Source organism: Aphelocoma coerulescens, chromosome 7 (assembly GCF_041296385.1).
Source record: "Aphelocoma coerulescens isolate FSJ_1873_10779 chromosome 7, UR_Acoe_1.0, whole genome shotgun sequence".
Taxonomy (NCBI): Eukaryota; Metazoa; Chordata; class Aves; order Passeriformes; family Corvidae; genus Aphelocoma; species Aphelocoma coerulescens.
The window spans coordinates 19553109-19579580 of NC_091021.1; the positions used below are offsets into that span (position 1 = coordinate 19553109).

At 36.4% G+C, this 26472-nt stretch overlaps 1 protein-coding gene across 1 annotated transcript in view; it reads right to left on the reverse strand.

The window, feature by feature from the left end:
* Nucleotides 1–26472, reverse strand: part of MYO3B (myosin IIIB) — a 207787-nt gene that overhangs the window by 43500 nt on the left and 137815 nt on the right. The window contains exons 31-36 of the mRNA XM_069020693.1: nt 21174–21285; nt 19937–20099; nt 19158–19238; nt 10338–10458; nt 2109–2172; nt 1086–1224 (exon numbers count right to left, since the gene is read on the reverse strand). Of these exons, the coding sequence (XP_068876794.1) occupies nt 1086–1224; nt 2109–2172; nt 10338–10458; nt 19158–19238; nt 19937–20099; nt 21174–21285 (680 nt within the window). The remainder of the gene's footprint in view (nt 1–1085; nt 1225–2108; nt 2173–10337; nt 10459–19157; nt 19239–19936; nt 20100–21173; nt 21286–26472) is intronic.

The following is a 26472-nucleotide window of genomic DNA, read 5'->3' on the forward strand; positions in this document are numbered from 1 at the left end:
AAGAGGGAATAATGGATTTCTCAATCTGCTCTGTTTACATACTATTCTTTTTAGCATGGAAAGCACATTATGCCTGTGTAAAAGAGGAAGAACATTGAATTTGCATTATTTGCCGTAACAGAACGATCTCCCTATAAATATCTATCTTCTTACCTTTCATTGTAAATTGTTTTACTGAACTCTGTAAAATCTAAACACATAAATTGCAGGATTAGGGCTTAATTATTCAGATAAGTATTTGTAGATTTATGAGATGAAAAGTGTCCTATTAAATAAATAAACAGTAATGTTAATTAACAGCACAACATTATAAACAACTAATTTTCAGCATTAACCTGGAAATTAATTTAATATCATATACATTTTGGCTCTGGTTGCAGATATCACATTATCAACCTACATAGTTTTAAATTGTGCAAGTTATTTTCCACTACAGTAATAAAATCTGTATTCAATGGATTTGCAAAGACAGGATGACTATAATACTAGAGAAAAGTATTCTAATAAGTAATGATTCCTGGAATATCCAAAGATAAACCAGGTAAAATTCAAAAAATGTCAAAATGTTTTACTTCAGGTTTTTAAACTCTTGCTGAACATGGCAAAAATAACATAACAGCAAATAAAATAAAAATGCACTGCATAGATTGTAGAATTATTGCAGCGGTTCCTGTGTTGCTGACTGAATCTTTGTGTGTGTGAACAAACTAGTTGCCTTTCATTCTGCCAAAAATGAGAGATTTCACTACTGTATTTGACTTCTGAGGTTGGAAGGCAAAGGAAAGCTGAAGCTCTTGAAGGTAGATTTGATTCAATTAAAAGGGTATTTCAAGATTAGTAATGACATTTTTAATAGAAGGTGTATTTTAAAAATAATTTTATTTTTGCCTCTGTAATACAGATACTTAAGGGTTTTTTTCATATTTCCAGGGTGAAAATGTGTAGAAGAAAGCTTTTCCTTTATGTTTCCTGCCTTTCAAGGGATTGTGAAAAGATCTCATCAATATATAAAGCAAGTTACATGCTGACAATGTAGCTTATAAGCAGTAAACAAAGTATCTCTGCTACTTTACTATATTTCTTACCTCCTTTTTTATGGGATCTCAAGAGACTTGACAACTGATCTTCTGCAACTGTCTGGGATTGGCTAATTGATTGTGAATCACTCATTTCAAGTGAACATTTTAGAATAAATGGAGAAGCAGAAATTTCATCCAAATTACTCTGGAATAAAGAATACTGGTTTAGGCACATAAGAAATGTATTGATTCCACTTGGTCATGATAACTTACAGCTGTGATCTCATAGAGAGCAACTTGTTATTTTCCAAGACTCTCTGAAACATCTAATGCTAGATTTAACTTACACAAGGCTCTTGTGGCTTTCAGCAACACCGACTTAGCACCCATGTCACAAACATTTGTTTACTTTTTCCCATTTAACTTATTTATCCCCTTTCCTCATGCAGTTAAATCATAGCATGCTCTGTATGCTGATTTCCTCTCATAGTTAATTTGTATCTTTAGAAAAAAGCTATAGGAAGGTATTAATCTGCTTAACATTTCTAAGTACATCATCCAAGGGATTTTGTTTTTTTAATCTTACATATGCTCAGCAGAGTTACTGGCAAAAACTGTACATTTTCTCCATTTCATCCTTTCAACATCAAATGGTAAGCAGCAAAAATTGGATCAGACTTCAAAGACTACGCTGTGCTCCAAGTCACAGAGCGACTCCTCCATTTCACATATTGAATTCGAGCAGGATATCAAAGTGCTACCAAAGAACCTCAGGTCCTTACTAAAAAAGAGTCTCTAACATCTGTAGAAAGTGAAGTGCACAGACAAATCACCTCAGGGAGCAGCTAGCATTTATTCTCAGCAGCAAATTTCCAGCCTTTTGATTCTCTTATTCACTGTACCTCCCTGTCTCTCTACAGAACTAAAGTTCTTAGCAAGCAGGCTTTTGTCTCAAAGACTTCAAAACATCACTAACGGTTTCATGTTCAGATGACTATGCCAAGCAGCCACGAACACATTGCAGAACTGTGGACTCAGGAATTTGAAGTTATAATGTGATGTTGTTTTAGAATATAAACTTAGTAGTACCTTTTTAGTTTGTTTGTCAAGAAAATCAGGCACCACGGGAGAAGACTGGTTACTGGTTTGCTGCCTAAAAGCAAAGAAAAATAAAAAAATTGTCTTAAATATTGTAATTTCTTCACTCTTCTAAAACGTTTACTGGCATACACACTTTTTTTGTTGATTTTCCCTTTTCCCCCTCCCCCAATTTCTAAATATGCACATACAATCAATTCAGAAAAAACAGACCAGTCCCATTTCCTCTTATAAGAAAGTGCATGCTGTTAAACACAGCAACAGGTTATGAGCAATGAATTTTTCATTAAAAATTTGTGGGTCGGTGCAGATGTGTAAAATGAGTGTATGAGAATTCAATGAAATTGAAATAATGTATTAATTTGCTAAGATTTTACATTAAAATTTTTTCCCAGGGCTATGAAAAGCGGTTTTCACAGAATTCATACTGTTTAAATTTGATGGATGAGGAAGAAGTGAAACATGTGTTCTCCTAAAGCCATTTGGGTTAAACACAGAGAAAGAAGTAAGAGGTCTTAGATTCTTTGTCTAGATCTGTTACTATTTCACCATCACACTACGTCACCATAAAAATATTAAAGGCCAACTCCTACTTCATTAATGCTGATTAAAGTAACATAAAATCCTTCTGCAGGCCATGATCCTTGTTGTCAGGCCTTTGAAGTCAACGGATTTCTTCCACAGTAAAGTCCACCCAGAGAGAACTTGTTTCAGAATCTTCAGCTATGCAATACCAAAAAAAAATGCTACCAATTTAATTTAGTAGATTAAAAAAAATGAGGTTCACAGATATTATGTGGTATGCTCATAGTCCTCAAACTGGAATTAAACCCAAAACTTTCTGATTGTCAAAACAAAATGAAGCTTTAATGAACATGGTAAACATTCATCTTTTCTGTAATGTTGCAATTTCATGACTGAACTTTGGATTTGCACATAAGATAAGGGGAATTTAAGTTTCCCTTTATTCTTTGACATGAAGAAAGAGAAGAAAAACATTCTGCTAAATTGAATTTAAACTTGTCTTTTCCTTGGAGGAAATGAAGGGATTAATTTCAGAAATGCATTATCATTTAGTACTGGCATACTTCTTAAACTGAAAAGTATAACATATGTCTAGGACTGTATTTGACACTGCATTTGTGCATATACCATATTATCTGTAAAGTTCTTTATTACTATTTATCTTGTATATATATTATTTAGATAATCATTTATTCGGTGGGACTGTTAGATAACTTGCCACTTTTCCCCAAAATTTCCTCAAGCATTTGTTGAGATAATGCATTCCCCCTTTCCCCAGTATTTCTGAAAAGAAATCAAATACAAGGTAAAAATTATGAATAATCCTCAAATATCACTGTGGTGGATGTCAAAATCAAAATTTGCTGTCATATCAGTATGTTGCATATGGCCCACAATGATGAAACCAGACTGAATTATCATATACATTTAAATATTCAGATTTTGCAGTGGTTTGGATCTGGATCTAAATTTGCAGCAGCAAAATAATCTCTATCTTCTACTAAAAAAAATACAGAACTTTGCCACTATACAAGGCTAGAACCTTGTATAGTTGTTTAAAGCACAAAGGTAAAAATCAGCAACTTGCCTTCTGTACAGCTTAAGCCAGCAAAAATCAGCCTCTGGAATTTGGAAGCCCTTCAACTCTATGTCAGGATCCCAGTGATGCCATGGTTCTGATTAAAACAATCCTAAATTGTGTTTTTGCTGCAAGGGAGTCCATCCTTCCACAGAATGTACTGTTGCTACTAGAATTATGTACTTGATTACTAGCTGTTACTCATTAGCTTTTCATTGCATTTTCTTGCCCCATCCTGTTAAGAAGGAGAATGACAGAATGGCTTGGTGGCCACCTGGCAGCCAGCCAAGGTCAACCCACCATGATGTCAAACTGGCAGGGAACACTTCTGAAAACATGGTATCAACTGCAGATCTGGGTTCATGTGCCTGGTTTCAGTCAGGCAACTCAACAATTTGCTGCTGGCTGTTCAACTACTGAGCTATAATACGCCTCAGTCTTCACATACAGGCTGTCTATAAATCACTCAATTAGCAAGAAACATTGGAAAAAAGAGAGAAACATTGATTCTTAAGGTCTGTCTACACATCTGTATAGTGTATAGACTCACTATACTTAGCACTGAAAGCAGTTGACCCATAGCAACATAAATCTAGTAATGGAGATTATCTTATGCTGGAGAAAAAATATCTAGTTTTGGAGTTACTCTGGCCATTATGAGTATAAGTAATGGCACTTTTACTTTCATTATTTAAATGCTTTTGAAAATATTAGAAACACTACTAGATGTTCTTCTAGAAATAATACAGCTCATTTTGCAAAAGTAGTATTTTACAGAATAGAACAAATTCAATCCTTCCAGTGTGGGTAGATGAAAAATTCCAAAGGGGTGGGAAGGAGGGAAAAACCAGATGACGCTGGAAAATTGTGCCCAAATTCCCATTTACACCTTTAAAAATCTTGAGTAACTATTTAAACTTATGAACTGTAAAGCAATTAGAAGCTCACATGACACCAGAATCAGGCCCATGGATTCTACTGCATGCCACAAGGATTGCAGGCTTCCTATTTCCATCACAAGCAATAATCTTAATGTTTGTTATGATTAAAAATAGGAAAGTGAAGCTATTAAAGGAAACCAGAATGTCTTTATATCAGCTTTTCTTATGGAAAGAAATGAAAATTCATATTCAAAAGATGAATTATACAAGAAATTGCAATGTGATCTTGACAGAAACTGAAATCATCCAGGGAGAAGGTATGGGAAAGGTGTAGGGAATAAATCACCAGGACCCAATGGCATTCTTCTGAAGATCCTGAAAAAAATAGGTCTAAAATGTGGAGATGTGACCCTTTCAATCAGCCCTCCATGAAGAATAGAACCACATTAACTTAGTGATTATTTTTCTTTTCCTTTTAATCAAAAGAATTCATGGAGGGTTTTGTTATTGATTGACAGAGCGAACCTCACTTCAGTGAGAGGCAGGCTGCAGATCAAGTCAAAGAAACCAGAGCAAAAGATAGAAGAGCTTTTATACAGAAGAGAAGAATTCACATGAAACCAATTTCTGAGTGAATTTGTGCTCATGTGACTGAAATCATGTTTAATTTCTACTCTCAGTAGAAATGGATGCTGTGGTTATGTGTTAATCCACCAGTGCCCACATAGGTAAATCCACTTTGCATGCTATTTCAGTGGACCTCCAGCTGTAGCAAACCACTGAGAAATGAACTTCATTCATTTTTCAGGCACAGCAATGCCATTGCAAGTAAAGCAGACACATGGAGAATTCCTCTAGATTGATTTCTATACTTACTCCCCACACTGATGCAGCAACAGCTGGTGGCACTACAATGCTATAAAAGCTCGCTTGCAATGCCAAACCCACTGGCACAGATATGTTACAGTTCAAGAAGTCACTGTGCATTTGAAAATCATTAAAAAAACCTTGACAATTCATCTAAGTCAATACAATTTTCAGACAAAAATCAGCTACACCTACTTCTTTTTCCCCCCATATATTTGCTTGACCTGATTTTTAAAACCTACAGCGATGGAGCTGTCAAAACTTCCCAAGGTAGCCTACACAGGGTTTAACTCAGCTTACCATCAATTAGCTTGATATCTAACCTAACATTCTTCTGCTGCAATGCAAGCCCATTATTTCTCTCTTGATTCTCAACAGAGAACAGTTTGTTCATTTTCTCTTCACAGCAGCCTTTCATGATAGGAGAAATGATACCATATGACCCTTAGTTTTCATCTCCCTTAGAGATCTTCCTTTACCATGGTTTATAAAGATATGCAATCATTTTTGTTGCCAAAGGACCTGCTAATTTTCTTCAAGGGCAGTCTCCAATATACTACCTTAAGTCTTGACAGTGATGAGAAAATGTTATGATGCACATGTGAGTTGAATGTATCCTCACTGCTGGTACCCAGTGTAAACTTTGGAGCATTACTGAATTTCATATTGTGGTTCATTACATTTCATGTAACTGTTTCTAATTCAAATCCTACCCTCTCAAGCCCTTGTACCATCACTCACTTAGTACTGATACAAATTGAGTAATCAGATCCTGTTTCATCAGTTGAGCCATTAGTGAGCAGAAACAGACCCATTTCTAGAATCTTTCACATGCACACTTCCTGTAGAACAAAGAAATGCTGATAATTATTCTTTGTCTATAATTTTTCAAACACCTAAGTTGGTGTGCCTGTGTAGCTTTGTACAGCCTCTATTATAGAATCTTGATTATGTAAGGCTCATGTGAATGTCAAGAATTTTACTAAAAAGAATGTTTCTTGAGAACCTAAGCTGACCAAAGCCTGAACATGATGCCAAATAGCTAAAAAGCGAAAGATACAAGGAAAAAAAATTCCAATGAACTCAGTTCAAGAGTGTGAACGGGTGTGATGTCAGGTATCTTCTACCATGCATCCTTAACACACAGAGCTCCAAAGGAGCTCTGGGATACTGACTGACACACAGTTATAGTCACAGACCTAACTGATGTGTAACAAAGTCACTGTGTGGAAACAATGCTTTCTGCTATACAACATAGTATAAAGGCACTGATCATGTACATGTAGCTAACTTGTATTGTGATATTCAGCAGTCAGTGAGCTACAGTACAGTGAGATAGAGGAAAAAAAATTAACAATACAGTAATTCTTTTCCAGGGGAAGTATCAGATCAGTATTACTTAACACAATTTTCATTTGGGAAGGAAATGGAAAAGGTGACAATGGTGGAACATGCAGGTTACAGATGCTTCAGTGGTGTTCTAAAGGGATTTGAAGATATTTGAGAATGACAGCTCTGTCTGAACAAGAAGATGAACAAAGCAGCGTAGATTAAGGTCCTTAGTCATAGAACTGTAGATTATCCTGCTAAGCAAGAACATTTATGAAAAATACATTCACTAGAAATCTGTCAATCTAACAAATTCAAATCACGTGATGATTTAGAAAATTACTTCTCCCTTCTCCATAAATTTTTCCTAATTAGCTCAAAAGATTCCTAATACTAACTTGAAACTTTATCTATGCTATTGCAAATGCAGCATTTTTTATTTCTTCAATGATCAACTGCAAAATGGAGGCAGATGTTAAGGTTGGTGTCTTTGCTCTCCTTGTGAGAGAGGAGACTCCATCATACTCCTCCCTGCTCTGCTGCCTATTCAACTCTATACAGAATGGTAAATCTGCTATTCAGCTGTGTTAAAAATGGCTCAGAAAGGTTTCCACTTTCCTCATTTGAACCATGTTTAACTCAGGTCTTGATCATGTTTGCCTTTAAAATAACTGCCCCTTTTAAGGTTTGATTGTGATTCAGTTCCTTAATGCCACACAGGCCTGCAGGTTCCTCCCAGTGGCTGATGATGTCAAGAAAAAGCTTGGCAAGTGTCTCATACACACATGGGTTTTGGAGAATAATTCAAACTTAGTGTCAGCTTCCCAGATGCACAATTATTCCCAGGATCCTGTTTCAGTAGGAGTCACAGACATTTCCACAGCTTTGTGGAACTGAATAGAAAAACATTTTTTCAACGAGACAAAGCCACTTCCCTGCTAACATTTACATCATCTATTCCAATCAGAGATATTTACCAACTGTCAATGCACCTGTAGTTACCTGTGACATCAGCTTTGCTTTTAACTTGATTACCAAGTCAAGCATATAAATGCATGAAACATTTTAACATGTAATGCTAAATGAACAAATGTGTGCATGTAATTAGTAACCCATGTAATTTATTAGCTTCAGTTCACTTATGTCCTGCATTCACTGACTGAAGCATGAACTAGGTGTAGAGATTCAATTTCTTCTATGGAATCATTTTTTTTTTAAGTGCTCATTTCTTCTGAACATTTCAAAATTCATGACTTAGTAAAATGAAGTGCTTTATATATAACACCATAACTTAGCTTTTAAACAGATCTTTTAAAAAGCATCAGGTTGTCATACATTTAAATGCAAAGTTATAGTCCTCTGCATACAACAGAACTGTGTGTCATTTTGCCTTCTGATCCCAAGTACCTTTAAGCTCATTTCTCATTTTTCAAAAGTACTGGTTAGGAAAAAAAAAAAAAAAAAAAAAGAATTTACAAGAAATGAAAGAAAATGAAGAGAAAATAGCATTTTATTATTCTATACTTTAGTTCCATAATGCGTGAAGCCACAGAGAGGCTGCCTTCTCTAGGGTCAGATTACCAGCTACTATGTCAAGCATCTGCACTATTATTCAGCAACCTTTCTGTTTCCTACAAGTTTCCTGTATGACTGAACAGCCATGTGCTTAAAACAACAGTACACCTACATGAAAAAGTGATGCTTGATTTATGGGAACTAAGTTACTGGATTAAGTTCCATTACCTGTGAAATGCTTACATTTTCAAGTCTTGCTGAAACTACTGGAACCTGAGGCCATTGCTGAGAAATTTATGGGATTAGGCAAATAACCTGCAGTATTTGTTTGGGTTAAATTGAGAGCTGCCAGCAGTAATGGCAGTTTCCCAACTCCAGGCAAAAGAAGAACTTATTTATGTATCTTGACTGTACACTGCAACCAGGACTGGGTGCAAGACCTGAGTTGGCAATGTATTTTACATGGGCATCTTCAGGTCAGATATCTAAATGCATTTAGACAATGATTTCAGTGTAAGTTTGGTGGCTGAATATATTTAAAGGTTGTATATATGTGCTTCATAGAGCCCAAATTCAGCTCAACAGTAACCAAACCATAAAATTTTTGTGAGCCTCAAGAGATGTACAATTAGGCCAAGTTGTACCAAATCCAAATATATTTGTTTGGTGAGGAACAAAGAATTCCAGAGATAGTTTAATGCAAAAATGGAAGAAACCCATTCCTATATATGAAATAAATAACCAAAAAAGTTTAAAGAGGCTCTGTGCCTCCAAACAAGTCCAGATGAAAAAGTCTATTTACATTGTAAGTAATTATAATTCTGGATGCCAAAGAAAACTGACAGTAGAGATCTTACTAGCTCTTGCTTTCAACCATCACTGCAGACTGGAGAACAAATGAACACATGATCACCAACAGTCTTAATGAGATCACAAGATATCCACCCCTTAAAGACTTAAGAAACAGAAGGCGCTGCACACACATGAAGGGAATCGTAAATTAGGATTCTCATTCCCCAGTGAGCAGTCAAGCAACCCCAAATCAGATTTATGGTGGTAAAATGCAGTGGGCTTGCTCTTTACCCTGAAAATCATCACCAAAACCATTTATTTACTTATTTATTTAGTCCTTGTCCAATGGCCTGAACCTTTTTTTTTCTGAAACAGAATACTTGATTCAAGGAAAATATTCTGGAGCACTATTAACCTGCAAGAATGTAGGTGGTTACACCGGAAGGAAGTCCTATAATAATGCTCTAGAGTATGTAGCAGAGTTCGCATGGAAGTTAACAAAACCCAATGCTATGAGCATATACAGAAAAAGAAATAATCATTAACTTTTCCATAATGGTTTCAGCAGGAGAGATCTCATAACTCTCTATCACTGAAACTAATGAAAGGGATTAGTCCTGCAAATGCAGCCACCTGTCCTGGAACACTGTTGGTGAGTCAGACATAACAGATCCTTTTTGCCTCTCATACCCAGGGAAGTGTCAGGGGAAGATCTGTCTGGAGTGAATCCATTGCTTAAAGGGATAAAATACCTTTTCTCTTCAAAAAGGAGAGCATCACTATGGTTTACAGCATTCCTTGGCTTTCTGTCAGTGACTTGTCCATCTGCTCTTGACAGCTCTTTTCCCTGTCTCATTGCTGGTCTGCATGGAGCTTTATAGGCACAGAAGGGTAACTTTCTACTCTTGGACATTTAATAACATGCACTGCACCCAATTCTGAAATGATGAGCACTTGCAATTCTGTCTGCAATCTACAGTATTCTGGGCACCTACATGAAGTACACAAAAACAGGACAGCAACCCAGAGCAAACAGCACCTTTCCACTAACTGGGAGATTACTGAGATGACTAAGCTAGAGGAGGAACTTGCTAAACTAAAGGTGGTCATCCTCAGAATGCAGCAGATTTTCTAAGAGCTGGCTGAATCATGATGACAAACCTGCTCCTTTCAGATCTTATAGTGGTGGAAACCACTTTTATTAAAGAATAGATAGCAAAGGATTCAACTTACCAGTCTTCTTCACAGCCAAAATCTGAAGTAGAGCAGCTGCTTGTAAGCTGAGCATCTGTGACACACTCAGTGCTGTTTTTCAATCTTGTGTAGTTTTTACGAACAATATATCCCCTAAAAGCTAAAAAACATAGTTATGAATCAGAAAGATTCTGCAGAAACTGAAATGCAGACTGGCATCTGGCTCTGCAGCACAGACCTGAATGTCCCCATCTTTTACTGAATTAGTGCACAAGAACACTTAGCACCTCACAGGAGAAACTCAAATGTTTGCAATGTTACCAACACCTGGAAATTCTACAGGACCTTAAACTCTCATTGTTGATCACTTGGCACAGCCCAGGCAAGGAAAACAGGCCTCAAAAACATGCCTAATTTAAAGAGGAAACCAACTCAGAATGTATTAAAATAAAATCACTCCCAAAACAACTTCTTTGATCACAACTTCCCTTTGAGCTAGTCATGTTTTACAGAATCAGAAGCTTTACTTTCTTTTATTGTGTGATAGTGGGGTGAGAAGTCAGATATATTCAGTTACAGCTAGAAAAATTCTTAATGTCTTCTCCTATATTTTCAATTAACTGTAACCATAATAAAACATTTAAAATACCTCTCATAAAAAGAGGAGAAATTTAGAGAGATTAGAATTTATACCATTCCTAAATAAAAAAAGCAGAACAAAATAATCACAAAAAATACTAAATTAAGTAGGAAGCATATCGTAGAATGAAATGGTAAAGAAAATTATAATTAGTAACATTTTGAAAATATCTATATCCTTTATTTCCATCAACTGTCTCCGGGTTTGGGTACCTGAATACCATAATTATTTCTATAGTTTTATCTTGAATTTTTTACACATGTGAGCAGTAATAAAGCTCCAGCACAAACCACAGATAGCAATACATACTGCACTTAGGACAAAGGACTAAAAGGTTGCCATATACACTTAAACTCACATAATTTTAAAATTTCTTTTTGTAGCATTTATTTCAAGCATTATTTTAAGTAGAAATACCCAAGGAGAGAAAGGACTGAATAATGAAAAAAGTAAATACAGTATCAGTGCCATTGTTGCAGTGTACAACAAGCAGTTGCTGAATAAGAAGACTGAGGGTTGTGAGAGAAAGGAGCTGTTTTCTAGTCCAGCAGGACTGCAGTTTAAGCAGTGAGACAGTATGCAAAAGAATATTGGAACTAAGCTGAGGAAATATTATGATTTTTGAAAAAAAAAGTTTCATGTCTAGGGAAAACTTTCAAGTGCATGAAATGCATACAAACTAGAGTAACTCTGAAGACTAAATATCCAAAGGAGAAGAGCAGCTCCTCCCATTGGGGTCCAGGTTTGCACACTACAATGTGTAGGATAGACACAGAAATAAGGTCTAGGGCAACCTCATGTAGGATCAGGGTCATGATAACATCGTAGATTACCAAAGGAAATCAGGAGGTAGGATAAATAATGAACAAATTGAGGAACAGAGAAATTGATCAGAAGATTGACAAGATTTCTCTGTATCTCACACTTCTGATTTTTATGAAAGCACTGAGGTTTCTGGGATAAGAAGCAACTAAAATCGCCTTTTAATGAGAGGTTATGAAAATAAACAACCATTCACTTTACAGAATGCATGACAGAAGTTTGACCTGCTGAGGTGTTGAACCAAATACAGATCTCAGGTATTGTGAGGCTTGTAGAACTTTCCTCCCTTAATAATCAGACTAGGAAAGTCTGCCTGTCTGGCAGAGATGAGGCAAGCTCTCACTTGTCCCATGTGAAGCTTCCAACCCTTAACTATCCCCTAACTGACCAGACAAGGATCCTACTCTGCTATCTGCAAGAGACAGCTGGCCAACAGTCACCTCTCTGCAGCTGAAACATGCTGAGTGTCAGTCAGTCGGTGGACTACTATAAAGAAGCACTGAAACAAATGAACTAATAAGATAAACTTCAGTTTTATCCTTAGTAGTTTCTCAGCTTTTAGTAATTCTTTGCATGCGTGTGTCTATCAAATCAACCCTGATACATGCTGTGATTTTATATTTAAAAATTGTTTTTCTTTTTCTCAGAGACTCTTATTAATGTCAGTACAACCATTTTGGTCTTTCCCCCATTCACTACGTAAAAACCTGATATATCTGATTTAATAAACACAGTTTTTGCCCTATCTTCTGTTTTCATAGGTATTTTAAAAATCAACTCCTCTTCAACACAACCTTCCCACAAGATGGTTTCTAACTTTCTTCTAAATTACCTTGCATCTGAAAGGTAAATGGCTGTATGTTTCCTACTTTTGACTCCTGGGACAACTGAAGTGCAGGATAAACAAACTTCTTTAAGTCTCTCGAAGCTTCATCAAGCACTAGTAGGACTGCATCTTTTCAACATTTATTAACAGGATCTATAATGTTTCAAAAGAAATGCATATGCAGAGAATTCTACTGGGGGAGTCTGAGAGGCTGGGAAGCTGCTCCATCACAGCAATTTGCATTACTGACTGGTGCTGGTTTTGACACTAAGCACTTGGCTCAAAGAGTGTGAAATTAGCAGACTACATGTTGCTACTGCTCCATGAACAATCACTGCATCATTGAAGAAGAATGATTACCAGCTGTCACCTCATTTTCACCTTATTCAGTCTATATTCCAAACTTTTCAGCAACAGTAGCTTTAACCTTGATCTTTACATAGCCAAAGATGACAGAATCTGAAAAGCAACATAGGAACTGAACTTAATTTTAACACTTCTATTAGTAACTTTGTGTTAAATGCTTTATGTGCCACAAATTAGGACATGAATTTTTACTTCTTTTACTGATAATTTCTCACACAAAGAGAGTTTTCTGTCAGCTTCAGCCCCTAGAAAACCAAAAATCTATTTACCTCAGGGAGTCTGAAATTTGGCATCTTGCAGTTATAAACTTTTAAGGTCTAAATATAAGGCAATATACATTACACACAATAGTGCACAATTCCAGATAGGAAAAGTCCAGGCATTTTCCTTCTGATTCCCACAGGAAATATACAATTACAGAGCAAATTGTGAAGCACAGTGTAAAAAGATCAAAGCTAAACTATCACAGGTCTATAAGAGAACTATAAAGAAAGGAGATAAAGTAGTTTTAAAACAGTAGAAGGATTAATTCTCAGTCATTAAAAAAAAATCATGTGAAGCAGACTTTTACCACACAGACACATTTTTATTCTATAACATCACCTAAAATAGCTTATAACAGCAACTCAGAAGAGAAAGCTCATGCTTGCTTAAGAGAATGCAGTTGATTTGCTAGGAACAGCACATCACTTTCTTAATTTGTCTAGTTAAAACAGCATTCAGCAGCTTAACAGCATCTGAGAGAAATTAGAGCCCATGAATCTGATTATTCATTCCATGCCAAATTAATTCTAATGAGCAGTAGAAGGCATAGAGTCACATCCTTTGCTGCGTGCCATGAACACATCCCCTCTTTCACCTCCCTAGATGAGTATTGGGTGATGCCTGTTTAATAGCAGAAAAAAACTCTTAAGTTCTCCAGCAGAAACATTATGAGAAGGAAGTAATGAATTCCCTAGTACAAGCAGTAACTATCAGCAACAGTGACTATTATCAAGACTCACTAAGGCTGTCATCAGGTCTGGTGTTACTGATGCAAATCAACACCTGGACATAGAGCTCACAGAATCACAGAATATGTTGACTTGGAAGGGACCAACAAGGATCATCCAGTCCAACTCCTGGCCCTGCACAGGACCATCCCCAAGAGCCACATCATGTGCCTGAGAGCATTGCCTAAACACTTCTTTAACTGTGTCAGGCTTGGTGCTGTAACCACCACATATCAGGGTCTCTGATCTCGAGACTTGGTCAAATAAAAAAGTGAAGATGACTATGAAACTCTGGCAATATCAGCAAGGAAAAGGAAAATATTTTATTGTACATTGTCCCTTCCTGATTTTAGCATCAAATCTAGTAATAACAGTCTCCATTTATTCTCCTCAAATTCAGAAGAGAAAACCAGACATTTGAACATTGACAGAGCTTAGCTCAGAGACAGGGACAGAATATAAATCCCCATGCTTTAATACTGTAAGGCCTTCTCACTTTTCTAAAATGCTCCCTGCATATGAGCATTAGGCCTTTAATGGTTACTAGAGACATACTAAACATGAAGAATTACTGGATGTGCTAAGCTAGTACAGAACACAGTGAGATGGGAGAATAAAGTTAACCAAAGCTGTGCAGCCTATTCAAACTAGTCTGGTTTACCCTGTGAAATTAAGATAATATGATAAATCAGTTCAGTTGCCACTAGAAGAAACATGTCTTCAATGTTTTTTACACTGATAATGTAGTTAAAAGAAAGAAAACTACTGATATAAAAAAGGAAAATGGATCTGCTATTTAGGTGCCATTTTCAAGAAAACTTTTAAGACTACACTTTTAGATATATTTATCAAGTGCTTAGAAGTTTTTGGAACATTTAACTCATGTAATTCTTAGACCTATACAATGGTATTAGCTGAGAACATGTACACATACACATACATAGTGATACAAATAGATGAATAAATATAGGAATAAATATTCAAAAAATACTTCCTTGTCTTCTACTGAAACATTCTATTTTTGCTGCTAAAGTCCCAAATGTAACACTTTTATTAAAAGCTTACATTCATTATAAATGTAAACCAGTAAATTGCAGCTACTCTCTGTCCCTCTTTTATTTAATTAAAATGGAGTAAATTTTGCCAGAAGCACGTCAGAGATATGTGAGCAACACTGCACCAGCAGAAGTTATATAGAGAAAGCAATTTACAAGGGGATGCTTCCTTCTGAACATCCATCACTTTTTATTTACGGAAAAGAGCCCAAATCTTGAGTTCTTGATAAAGAATTTTCTAATAAAATATGACATATGGTGAGTGTGCGAGCACGTGTTGGAGGAGGAGATGGTGGCTCAATGGATTAGTCATTTGTCTTTCACCTCTGGAAGCATAGTTAAACTCAGTCTTGACCAGAGCTGCACAGTATATTCCAGATGGCTAAAGTGGGCCTAATTAAAATGAATTCAGTAATGTCACCTCAGATCTAAATGAACTGCATGCACCACTCATTTGGCATTTTGGCAACATCAGTTCACAAATAAAATAACCAGATTTAAATCCTCCCTTAAGCCTTTTGGGACAAGTCACATTGCATGGAAATACATGCTATCATAACTAGAAAACATATTTTCATAATTGTATTATCTGTTGCTTTAAATTCTAATTAATTCATTATTCTAAAACAAATAAACATTTAATGAGACTTTCATGTGAGGTAAATCAATGTAGCAACATTTCAGCCAGATGATTCAATGGATATACACTGATTTAAACCAGCTGTGAATCTGGCAAAATAATTTTTAAAAGTCTTTGACAATATATTTTCCTCTTATGTAGATGTGAATCAAAATACTATAAATTCCAATTACAAAGAAATACTCAGAAGTGCAAAGTATTGTCAACTCAAACACTTAACACAAAATCTTCCTTTACAATTTGTCTCTGAGTTAAAATTAGCATTTTCTAACCTTTCACAGCTCGAGAAAGTGTGACTGGAAGTAGGAGGAAAGACCTTGTGTACCCTGTGTACCATTTTAGCCATGAGTCTAATAACAACTCTGTCTTTTGAGAACATGAGATGTAGATATGCTGAAGTAGGGTAGCTTTTTCTTCCCCATTTAATTTAAATTCACTAATACTTTCTTTCCTAGCGAGCGTTTCCCCCCATCTGAAATAATGACTTTTTTTCTTGTAATATAATACACTCAGGAATTTTATCCTCATGTATATTGTGAGGGTTGGTTTTTTTCTAAGTTTGTTTTTTCTTCCAACATTTCTTCAATGGGTAGTGAACTGCTGGGCCCACAGAGATCTCCAGACCACCAGCTCATGTATTTGAAAGGCATCTGTTTATTTTTAAAATGCAAATGCAGCCTACCTCAAAGACTGACTCGCAAGAAATGAACAATCTGAACAAGTCAAGAGGTTTCCAATCAGGAGCTGTGTTCCTCCTTTATATCAGGCTATGATCACTTGCTGTCAAAACCACTTAAACAATATCCTGGAACCTGAATGAAGTCCCCCCACAATTAAAATGAGCAGGATAATCCTGCAAGAATTATTCAGGCAAATCATTTTTCACACAGTTTAAAGTAATGATAAGGTCATTTACAAAAGAAATCAGCGCCTTTGAAATGCTGACTTGTAGACAGAGGACTGCCTGGAGGAGGGCCATAGATAACAGTGAAGACTGGCCTCCTAGCACTACCCTTGCAGTCTTTGGAACTGATTCTGATGAGGAGAAGGCCCAATAAGGTTAATACCCCTACTTTGATCTCTGTCAAAGCGTACCAGCAAGAATTAATTTACATTTCAGATGAAAAAGGTTGACAGCATGAAAAGGCATCTTGTTTCTGGTATGTGAATGTGCTGTAATAGATCGGGAATTCTGAAAGGAAGTTCTGAGGAAGCTAAAGGGATAAGCTGAGCGGCTGCTTTTATTGGGAAAGAGATGAAAGGAAAACAAATTTCAATATGTGCTGTTCTGTAGAAACATGTAAGCCAAATGCTTCCTAAATTCCAAGGCCTGCTTGAGCGGGGCAGGGGGGAGGGAAAGGAGAGGGAAGTACATATAGTTTCATTATATGGTTTTCCTAATGTGGGTGACGAATGCAAACAATTTATCTCACTGCCTGAAATGGCTGATTTAAAAAAAACCACAAAGGTGATTGTACTCCATTTTACTAGAAAGCTGCCTTGAACTACCTTCACACTGTAAGATGTGCAGCGAAGGGAGAGATTTAGAGTAGCTTTTGTCTCCATGTCACTAGGCACTTGGACTATGTAATGTAATGTAAACAACACAAAGACTGTCAGTGTATTTTAAAGCCTGGAAAATGGCCATGAGCTTTGATTTGAAACACAGAATAATTAGCACATTGAGAAGAGAAAACCTACACAAGAAATATTTTCAAATAAGAAGTCCTAGATACAGGTTTCCAAATAGAAAAGTGTTGAGCATTATTATTATTATATTATTATTAGTCCCATTCTACTAGAGTACCAAAGACAGGAGGAATAGCCAGCCTAATTAATACTAAGTTTTACTGTGTCACCCTTAACCCTGTAGTCCTAATGTTTATCCACCCAGGCTGATCACTGTAACAGTCAAGTGCCAGGTTACAAAGGAAAACACTGTGTGTGTTGGAGGGAAGAGTACTAACAACATTCTTCCAGCATTAGGTCCAGAGGGCTCAACAGTGTCCAAATTCACTCCCACTGCCTCTGCTGTGCCATGCTCAACACAGCATCTAAAAGATGTCAGGAAACAACAGAGCTCTGAATCTCTCCCATGTGTGCTAACAGCAGAATAGATCAGTAACTTTCTCTAAAGAGGTAAAAATCTGTCGGGATAAAACTCTAAGGCAGAACGTCCCCTGCAGTCTCCAAGTGATAGTGCTACACACAAGCTTCCTATTGCCCCTGAGATAACTCTCACCTTAAGGAGCTGATAATAGTGAGACTGCCATGGGTTAAGTTTCCTTTCTTCAGCAAAAAGCTGTTGTAATCATAAACCAGGTATGTATATACCTGTAAAGGTAGCAAATACTCCAGGAAATAGTGGCGGGGGGATATGTTAAGACCTATTCTCTGTGCTACCATGAAAACAACTGAAAATGACAACACAAAGGAGAGGAAGAATGGGAGAGAGTACTTGTGCAATCCTTCAGTGCTTGGTGCTAATGGGAGAAAAATTTCTTCCATTTATTAAAATATACAGCATTTAACCCTAGAGCTTCATGATTTTACATAACTGTATGCATGCAAAGCTACAAATTATTATTTGATCCTACTGATATTCTGTTCCTTTCTGTAACTAGAATGGTATTCTGTTTTCTGTTGAAAGTCACAGTGATGCTTAATTTCAGAGTAGCAAACTTAGACAACATGAATGAATTTACTGGGAATGGTTTGAGAACAAGTAAAAGAATATCACAACAGATATTTTTCATTCTGATTTCAGACTATAAGATACAGAACAAGAGGTGACAAATCTTAAGGAATTGTAGCAGGGGAAGCTGGCAGAGGCGGTATCTTGGTTTATCTGTAAACACATTTGCTACAACTCATTTTTTATCAGTCACAGTCTTTGAACCTAGAGTTGGACAGAGAAGGTGTACTGCACTGCATCATACAGAGGCTGCTTCATATTGGCAGCATCTGAAAACGCCATTGAGTTCACAGCATTCACAGCACTGGTTCTTAGATTTCTGTGCCATATGGTACTCTGCTCTCTACTAGAGACCTACACAGCCCTATGGGCCTGTTCCTCCAATAATCTCTTTAAAGTTTATTCAAATTCATATTGATATGGCTGCATAGGAGTCTGGCAGAGTGTCAAAAGATTGGTCAAAGCTGGTAAACCCAGCAAGCAGTCAAAACAAAAACCTGGCAGCCTGCCATGATCAGTGCTTAACACAAAGACAGAGAAATGCATGTCCAGTGTCTCCATTCCACAGTTTTAGCCAAGAATTAACTTAACAGCTTTTAATTATTATATTTTGCTTTCAGAGAAGTGCTCATAAAAGATCCAAAGTGCCTGATACCTGTCACGGATGTCATTTGACACTGAAGCAAAAATAATCAGAAATAATGTTTTTGATAGCTTTTGTTTGGACTTTACTGTTTTGGGGTTTTTTGGCTATAAACACTGACACACACAAAATCACCCACAGAAAAATAGGTGTTGGCAACTGAAATACTGTTTTAATTACCTGCTTGAATATGTATAGCAGCATCAGTTCTTCTGTTCCTTATTTCCTTATACTTCCTGCGAGCTTCATATCCTCTCCAGGCTAAAAATACAAAACCATGTGCTGGAAATTACATCTATTTAAGGAAGTGCTACAGAGTCTACAGAGTCAGAGATGTGCTGAAACTTTCATTTCTCCTGCCATAACTACTTCAGCCCCCACCCCCAATAGCTCTTCCCCACCCACCCACATGTTGAACTCTGGGTTCATGACTTCAGTATTCACATCCTCACAACTTCAAACACCACTTCACTCATTCAAATTTTAATTGTCGCCATGTGCTCACTGATGTCCTAACCCAAAAGACAAAGGTGCGTGATCATTCTTGCTCACACAGTTCCCCAAATCACTACAAGGAAACCTGCTAAATTACTGATAATCAGCCTCTCAGGCCCATCTTATGATGTATGTCTGGAATTCTGATATACGGGCAGGGACATGTGCTACTGCATTTCAATTATGTGCTGCATGTTATTATAGACATACCTAACAATAATTTTCATTTTGTGCACAGGCATCACATTCAAAATGCTAAAATATTTAAATAAAGACATTATCAAATGCTAAGATGACACTTTGGAAGTAAATCAGTAATATCTGCATCAATGAGCTGAAGAGAAAACACCTCCAGTCATTCAGATTTCATAATAAACCATAATGAATGAATGAACAATGTACATGCAATTTAAGTGATTGAAAATACAAAGACACTCAGTGAAATAGGGAATATGAGCATTTACCTGACTGTATAGTAATAGCACTATTTTCTCTTTTATCTTTGACTTTCTTGTACCTCCTTGCTCCAAGCCATCCCTTGATATAGGCTTGCATGACCACCACCCTTCCTATAACTTCTCGCAGGAACAAATTTAACTGCTCTATATGGTAATACTTTAGAAAAACCTGTAATGGAACAACAATGAAACAAAAAAATCTGTATTACAATCAGTATTATAACCTCTTGTATTCTGCCTTTTCATTAGTCCTACAGCAGCCTATTCAAGGGTATCATTGCTGAGAAAACTAGAAAAATACTTGATTGTAGATATCATAATCTTGTGAATTAACTATTTGCTCTCAGTGTGCTTGTGGAACTTCTTTGTTCCACTGATTATAATCATCCCATTGCTAACCCTGACATTAACTTAGTTGGTTAGAACATGGTGATAATAACACCAAGGTTGGGGTTCAATCCCTCTATGGCCCATTCACTTAGGAGTTGGACTTGATGATCCTTGTGAGTCCCTTCCAACTCAGAATATTCTGTGGTCCTGTGAAAATGAATCCCATATTTATCCCCTTTACAAAGCAAATTGGACGGTGGGATATTTTCAACAATTCTGAAAGACAACCTTTCTTGTCAGTGGAAAGACAAATCCTAGGTTGAATTTGGTTTTAGACATAATATTATCTAAAAGCATTCTCCCTCCGGAGGCAAATGCTATGGGTGCTTACATACATTTTATCTGGGTCTTGGGCAAGAAAATTCTCGCTAGTTTTCTTTTGTGTAATGCAAAACAACTCAAAGTACTGTGCAACATCCTTTCTAAAGAAGTCTTCACTCCATTTTAAACCATCAACAAAGGCTTTTGACAGTGAGAAGGAGCTTACCTGAAACTCCATGAATGGATAATGGTACCAACCAGGCTCACAGGATGGGCCAAATTGTGACATTTCAGCCATGTCATTATTAAGAGCATGGGGAACTTCAGGCAGTCACTGCAACAGCAGGAACTGACAGATGTACTGTCCTTATCACGGCAGCCACAAGCTGAATGCACTTTTGGGAGGTACCCAGTGCACCCCCTCCTCTTGCAGCACTAACTCAGCTGACTTGGGAGGGCACCTCCATAACCTGGGAGGCTAATTGGAGCCAATTCCTTGCTCTTTTGTTCATTCATACAGTACTTTTCGAACCACTATTAGGCATGATTTTTAAAAGCATACTATCCTTGACAAAATGTTAGCACCCTCTACCTTGGTTTTCCCAAGAATCCAGTTGTCTAGTTTAGATTTCTCCAAAATGGCAAGACAGTTTTCTCTGCTACCAAGGGGAGTCTCGTGTGCCTTGAACGCAAGGTAGTAATACCTGTAGAATGACAAAGAAAGAATTGAATTGACAATCAGTATGTATTTCCACTGTTTTTCTCTGAGCTTTATCTCTAGAATTAATAGGTCAAATTCTCCCATAAATCATGACACAGATGTCATGAATAGATATTTGAACATATAAATGATTAGGATAAACAATTAACTGGAATGATTTTATTTTATAAATTTTATAAGTCTGAAGCAGATCCGTACTTAAACAAATTGTCTTTTTTTTTTCCATGTTCCCTTGCAAAGAACAGCTCCTAACAATTACATTAAATAACATATAGCTAATGAAAAAGGAATGCAAACATGTTTCAACTGAATTAAGAACCAGTCCCTTCCTACCTGTAAAGCCATTATGCATTAATGAAGACTGGTTTTGCAGTATTTAAGCAAACCTACTTGCAATTCTGTTAAGTAATAGCAAGAACATGTGCCAGTTAGTTTATAAATTTAAGGTTATTTTAGCACAAGTACACTGTTAGATGGTAGCAACTGCCACCTCAGCTCTCATTTACTAACTGCCATGTGTTGTCTTGGTATTAAGTTATACTTCTAAAAGTGCTACTCTTACATTGTGATTGAGAGGAACCGGCAGGTTGAGCAAACCACTGTACTAATTATTAGCATGGGGAAGCAAACCATCAGATGTTCTTTAAAACATGAAGAAAAGAATGTGATCAGTGAATCTCAAAGACAGATTCCTCTGTAGCCACATACAGTCAAGAAAATATCCCACCTTATACTGAAGAAAACATGGAGAAGCAATTAGAAAATTTAGAATTCTGCAAGACTTTCCTTTTTTTTTTTTAAATCAGGAGAATATGATTTTTAAATATCCAGTTAATCTCTAGATATTAGCTCCAGTTGTCACAAGAAAGAAAAAAGAACCACTAAAATAGTCAATAAAGATCAAACAGGAACAAAATGACATCTGAAGTGAGAAGCACTAGAATAAGTTCTGGACCAGACACAGATATTCACCAACTGGAGACATTGCTGACTGAATAATGATAGGAGATTATGTATTACTGAGTTATTTTTAATGCAGTGACTTTCTCAGCAATGTGATACTACAAATTCTTTAGCCCAGTCTCTCAAAATATCAACTCGTGCCTTTTAGTAGGTTTGAAGAAACACGGTGTATTTAAAAGAAAAAAGTACATTTCCTCTACCTTATTACTGAAGTTAATGATGCCAGTTTTTACAAAACAAACTGTACTGCGTTGCACTAAAGAAACTCAGATTTAAAATATAGGTATCACAAATGATTTGTGACAGCATACAATTTCAACAGATAGTTGACAGAGACATGGGGGAAGTTACACTAATAGTAAATTGCTGTTCAGATAATCAGGTTAGTTACGTATATATGGGAGGCAGGAAGGCAGGAAGGCAGGTAGGCAGGAAGGAAGGCAGGAAGGAAGGCAGAAAGGAAGGAAGGCAGGAAGGAAGGCAGGAAGGAAGGCAGAAAGGAAGGAAGGCAGGAAGGAAGGATTCAAATGAGTGACACTGGTTGTTCACGTATCTTTTAAGGTATGTTATTGATGGGAATTTTAAAACCACAAAACAGTTTTTAGATAGCACTGATGCAATAAAATATTCAAGGGAAATCTCATAATTTTTTAATCTATCTCATCATTGACATTCCACTTACTGAAAAATTGACTTATTTGTGACAAATATCTGAGTAAAAAGTATTTTGAGCTGCGTGGTTTACCTGCCTGACTGTACCATTTTGTTTATGTCAAACTTCACTATCTGTCAAGTGTAGTACCCTCTCCAACATCTTCTCTTTCATGATCTAGAATGTAGTTGCCTTGGTGCTCCGAAAAAAACCCATAAATAAAACAATGGTTATTTTTTGTATAAAATCCTGCTTTAGCCAATGTTTTTATAAATTTAAATTTATCTATAGTCTAAGAAAGCAAGCTATTCAGAACAAGGACTTTATAAACCATAGGAATACCTACAGTTTCTGTATGTAAACATATTGTCTCCCAATATTTATTAAAAACTTCCTCTAAATGGCAATTTTCCAAACATTTTGATTGATCTAACCACTGCACGGAAGACACCTGTACCCGGTTACATATACTTACTGTTGCTTTTTTTGTGTGTCTTTAAATCACAGAATATTCTGAATTGGAAGGGACCCACAAGGATCATCAAGTCCAACTTGTGGCCTTGCACAGGACATCCCCAAGACTCAGACCATATGCCCCAAATCATTGGCAAATACTTCTTGAACTCTGTCTGGTTTGGTGCTGTGACCACTTCCATGGGGAGCCTCTTCCAGTGCCCAGCCACCCTCTGGGTAAAGAACCTTTTCTTGGTATCCAACCTAAACCTCCCCTGACACAACTTTAGGCCATTCCCTCATCAAAAGTAAGGCAAAAGTTAGTGTACTCATCAGAAATAAGGACTACCAATATGAGACTGGCTATTTATTTTTGATTATTTTTTCTCCAGAACTCCTTTTGTATTGTGCATTCTGCACTGTAAAAGGTCTCTAGATTTGTGTTCCAAAGCTCAGATCCATGTGTTTTGTGGGTATATTCAAGTAAACACTTTGGTTTAGTTTTCATGACTGAATCACTTAACTACAGACGCCCAAGTAGTTTGACAAGATGTGCTCAGGGTAATTGTACGGCAGCACAGCATGTGCCACACAGAGTCATCCCATTGTTCTATCTAATTTTAAATCTCTGTACAGCAATGGACCCTATGGAAAATTTTGGAGGAAGGTAAAATGTTCCACCTTAATGTATCTGGTGAAATCATGCAAATATTGTACATAGTGAAATGGTAGAGAATATGCCTGAAAACAAGCTTTGGGGTATATACAACTACAACTGTTCATTTTGATTTACTGGTCTAATTTCATCTCTGCCCTACTTATGTAAATCTATTGTGCAGACATAGGTCACAGAGCTACCTCTACTTGCAACGTATCACCAAGAAACCTGAAACTTATTTTCTGAAAAGTAGGGCTAGAAATCACATTTTCTTTCATATGAGATAAAAATTTCACAACTCTACCCTTTTGTTTCCATATTTGCACTTGTTATTTCAGCACAAAATGTGGCAGTCAGGAACATTTCAGTGTTCTTCTACATTAAACCAATACTTCTATTGCTATTTTTAAAAATATCGTTTATGGTGCTTCATGTGCTATTTCATAAACATGCACATATTTGTGCAAAAGTATATTATTTTCCTGGGTTATACATCCTGCTTGAAAATTTCCTACACATGGCACACACTCATCTACATGTTTCCTAAAAGTACTTGACTAATCACATCTCAGTAACGGTAAGACTAAGTAAGAGAAAAGTAATTTCCCCTCAGAAGAACTGATTTCTCAAACCCGATGAAAGTCTGGAATTCTGTATTTCTTAACTAGAGGTTTTTACTCTGCAATACATACTATCCTTCATGGATGTGGATACTATTTCAGAAAAAAATACATTAAAATGGGGATTAACTGTACTTACTAGTCATTAGAAATAAACCAACATTTTTTAAAAGTTGAATTTAACCTCAGACTGCAAAGCTAGGACATGGAGAAGTATGGTTAAATGCTAAAGACATCAAAGTATGTTAAGATATGGAAAACTTCAGAGAGATGCTATACATTAACTATCTGTTTAGAGACCAGGCATCTTAGTGTTGGTGGTTTCAGATTAAATAGACTGATTGTAAACAAATGGTTCAATTTCCCACCCCTCCCTAAAGCCTAAACGGTGGAACTATTCAATAAAATGCATTTAAACAGCACCATTAACTACTATACCAATGTCTCTTACTGAAGTTCCCTTCACATTCCAGAGTTAAAGGCTGCATCAATTCTATATAATTAACTCAAAACAGTAATGGTTAACCCTTTTTCTCTTTAAAACAAATCTTTGTACTAAAATATAATGGCCTGAGGTGGATAATGAATAATGATATGTGAAAAGCATGAGGTGCAAAATCCCTTTCTAGACAGACCACAAGCAACAGTAGGAAGATTCTCAGCATCACAAAACCATTTGTTCCTTCTCAGCCCTGGAATTGGAAAGTTTTTAAAAATTACATTTTTTCTTAGAACTAGAAGAGTTGTAAAATAACTTCCAAAAATCTGTAACTTGTATTGGTTGTATTTCACCTCTTTCAGAAACTTTCAAATCTGAGTTCACAAAAATAATTACATTTGACTCTATATTAAGAGTATAAATAAAAAAAAGTAAATAAAAATTATACCACATCTAACATACTCTTGAAACTAAGTAACAGATACCTAGCACTTACACTGTAAATCATCAGACAAATATAGAATCACAGAAATACTCTCAGAAAAGCATAATTTGGTCCAGTCTGCATATATTATCCATAAGAAGCTAGCAGACTTTCCACTCCTAAACTTTTCCTATCATCTCCATCCTGCAACCATTTACCAGTGTTCTGTGAATGAGAAAAGTCTAGAAAGTGTATATGGAAGGTACAGTGGTTTACCATATTTTAAGTGTATGGGAACATTCTACAGATCTGGTGAAATCTTAAAACCACTGAAACAAATAAACATTTCCATGGATAACAGTAAAATCAAGGTATCATGCAATGTTAATATTTTATTTCCAGAAATCACTTATGAACTCTGGTATAGTGCAGGTTTACTGTTAAAAGTAGGCTTGCATTAAAAATGCATCATTTAAAAAGAAAGCATTCTTTCTCTGTAGCAAATCTGTTGACTTCTAATTTAATTCAGTGCTTCCCTGATTTTGCATAATCAGCAAGTGTATCACAACTGAATCAAAAAGAAGAAAGCACTTACTAGTTTATATGTTTTACAGGATTTTGTAATGCTTGACCAGTTTTTATTCTTAGCTCCACTCAATGCAAAATGTGACTTATTAAGGCCAATGAGGCTTTATATGGTCATGAGAAATGTAACACTGGTGGTTTAGAAACTGTGTATACCAGGTGTACTAACAGTGACCTTATGCAAATTTGCCCTGTGAGATTGAAAAAGCAGAACCAGCCTCACTGGGATCACTGTTACAGTAATAGCACTGGTATGGCCATGAGTGCATGATCTGAGTAACATCATCTGACTACTGTGGAATAGGTGATTCTTATAGTAAAAGTTTATCCTGCATCTTAATGCAGTACAAAAAACTGTAATGCCTAACATAGACAG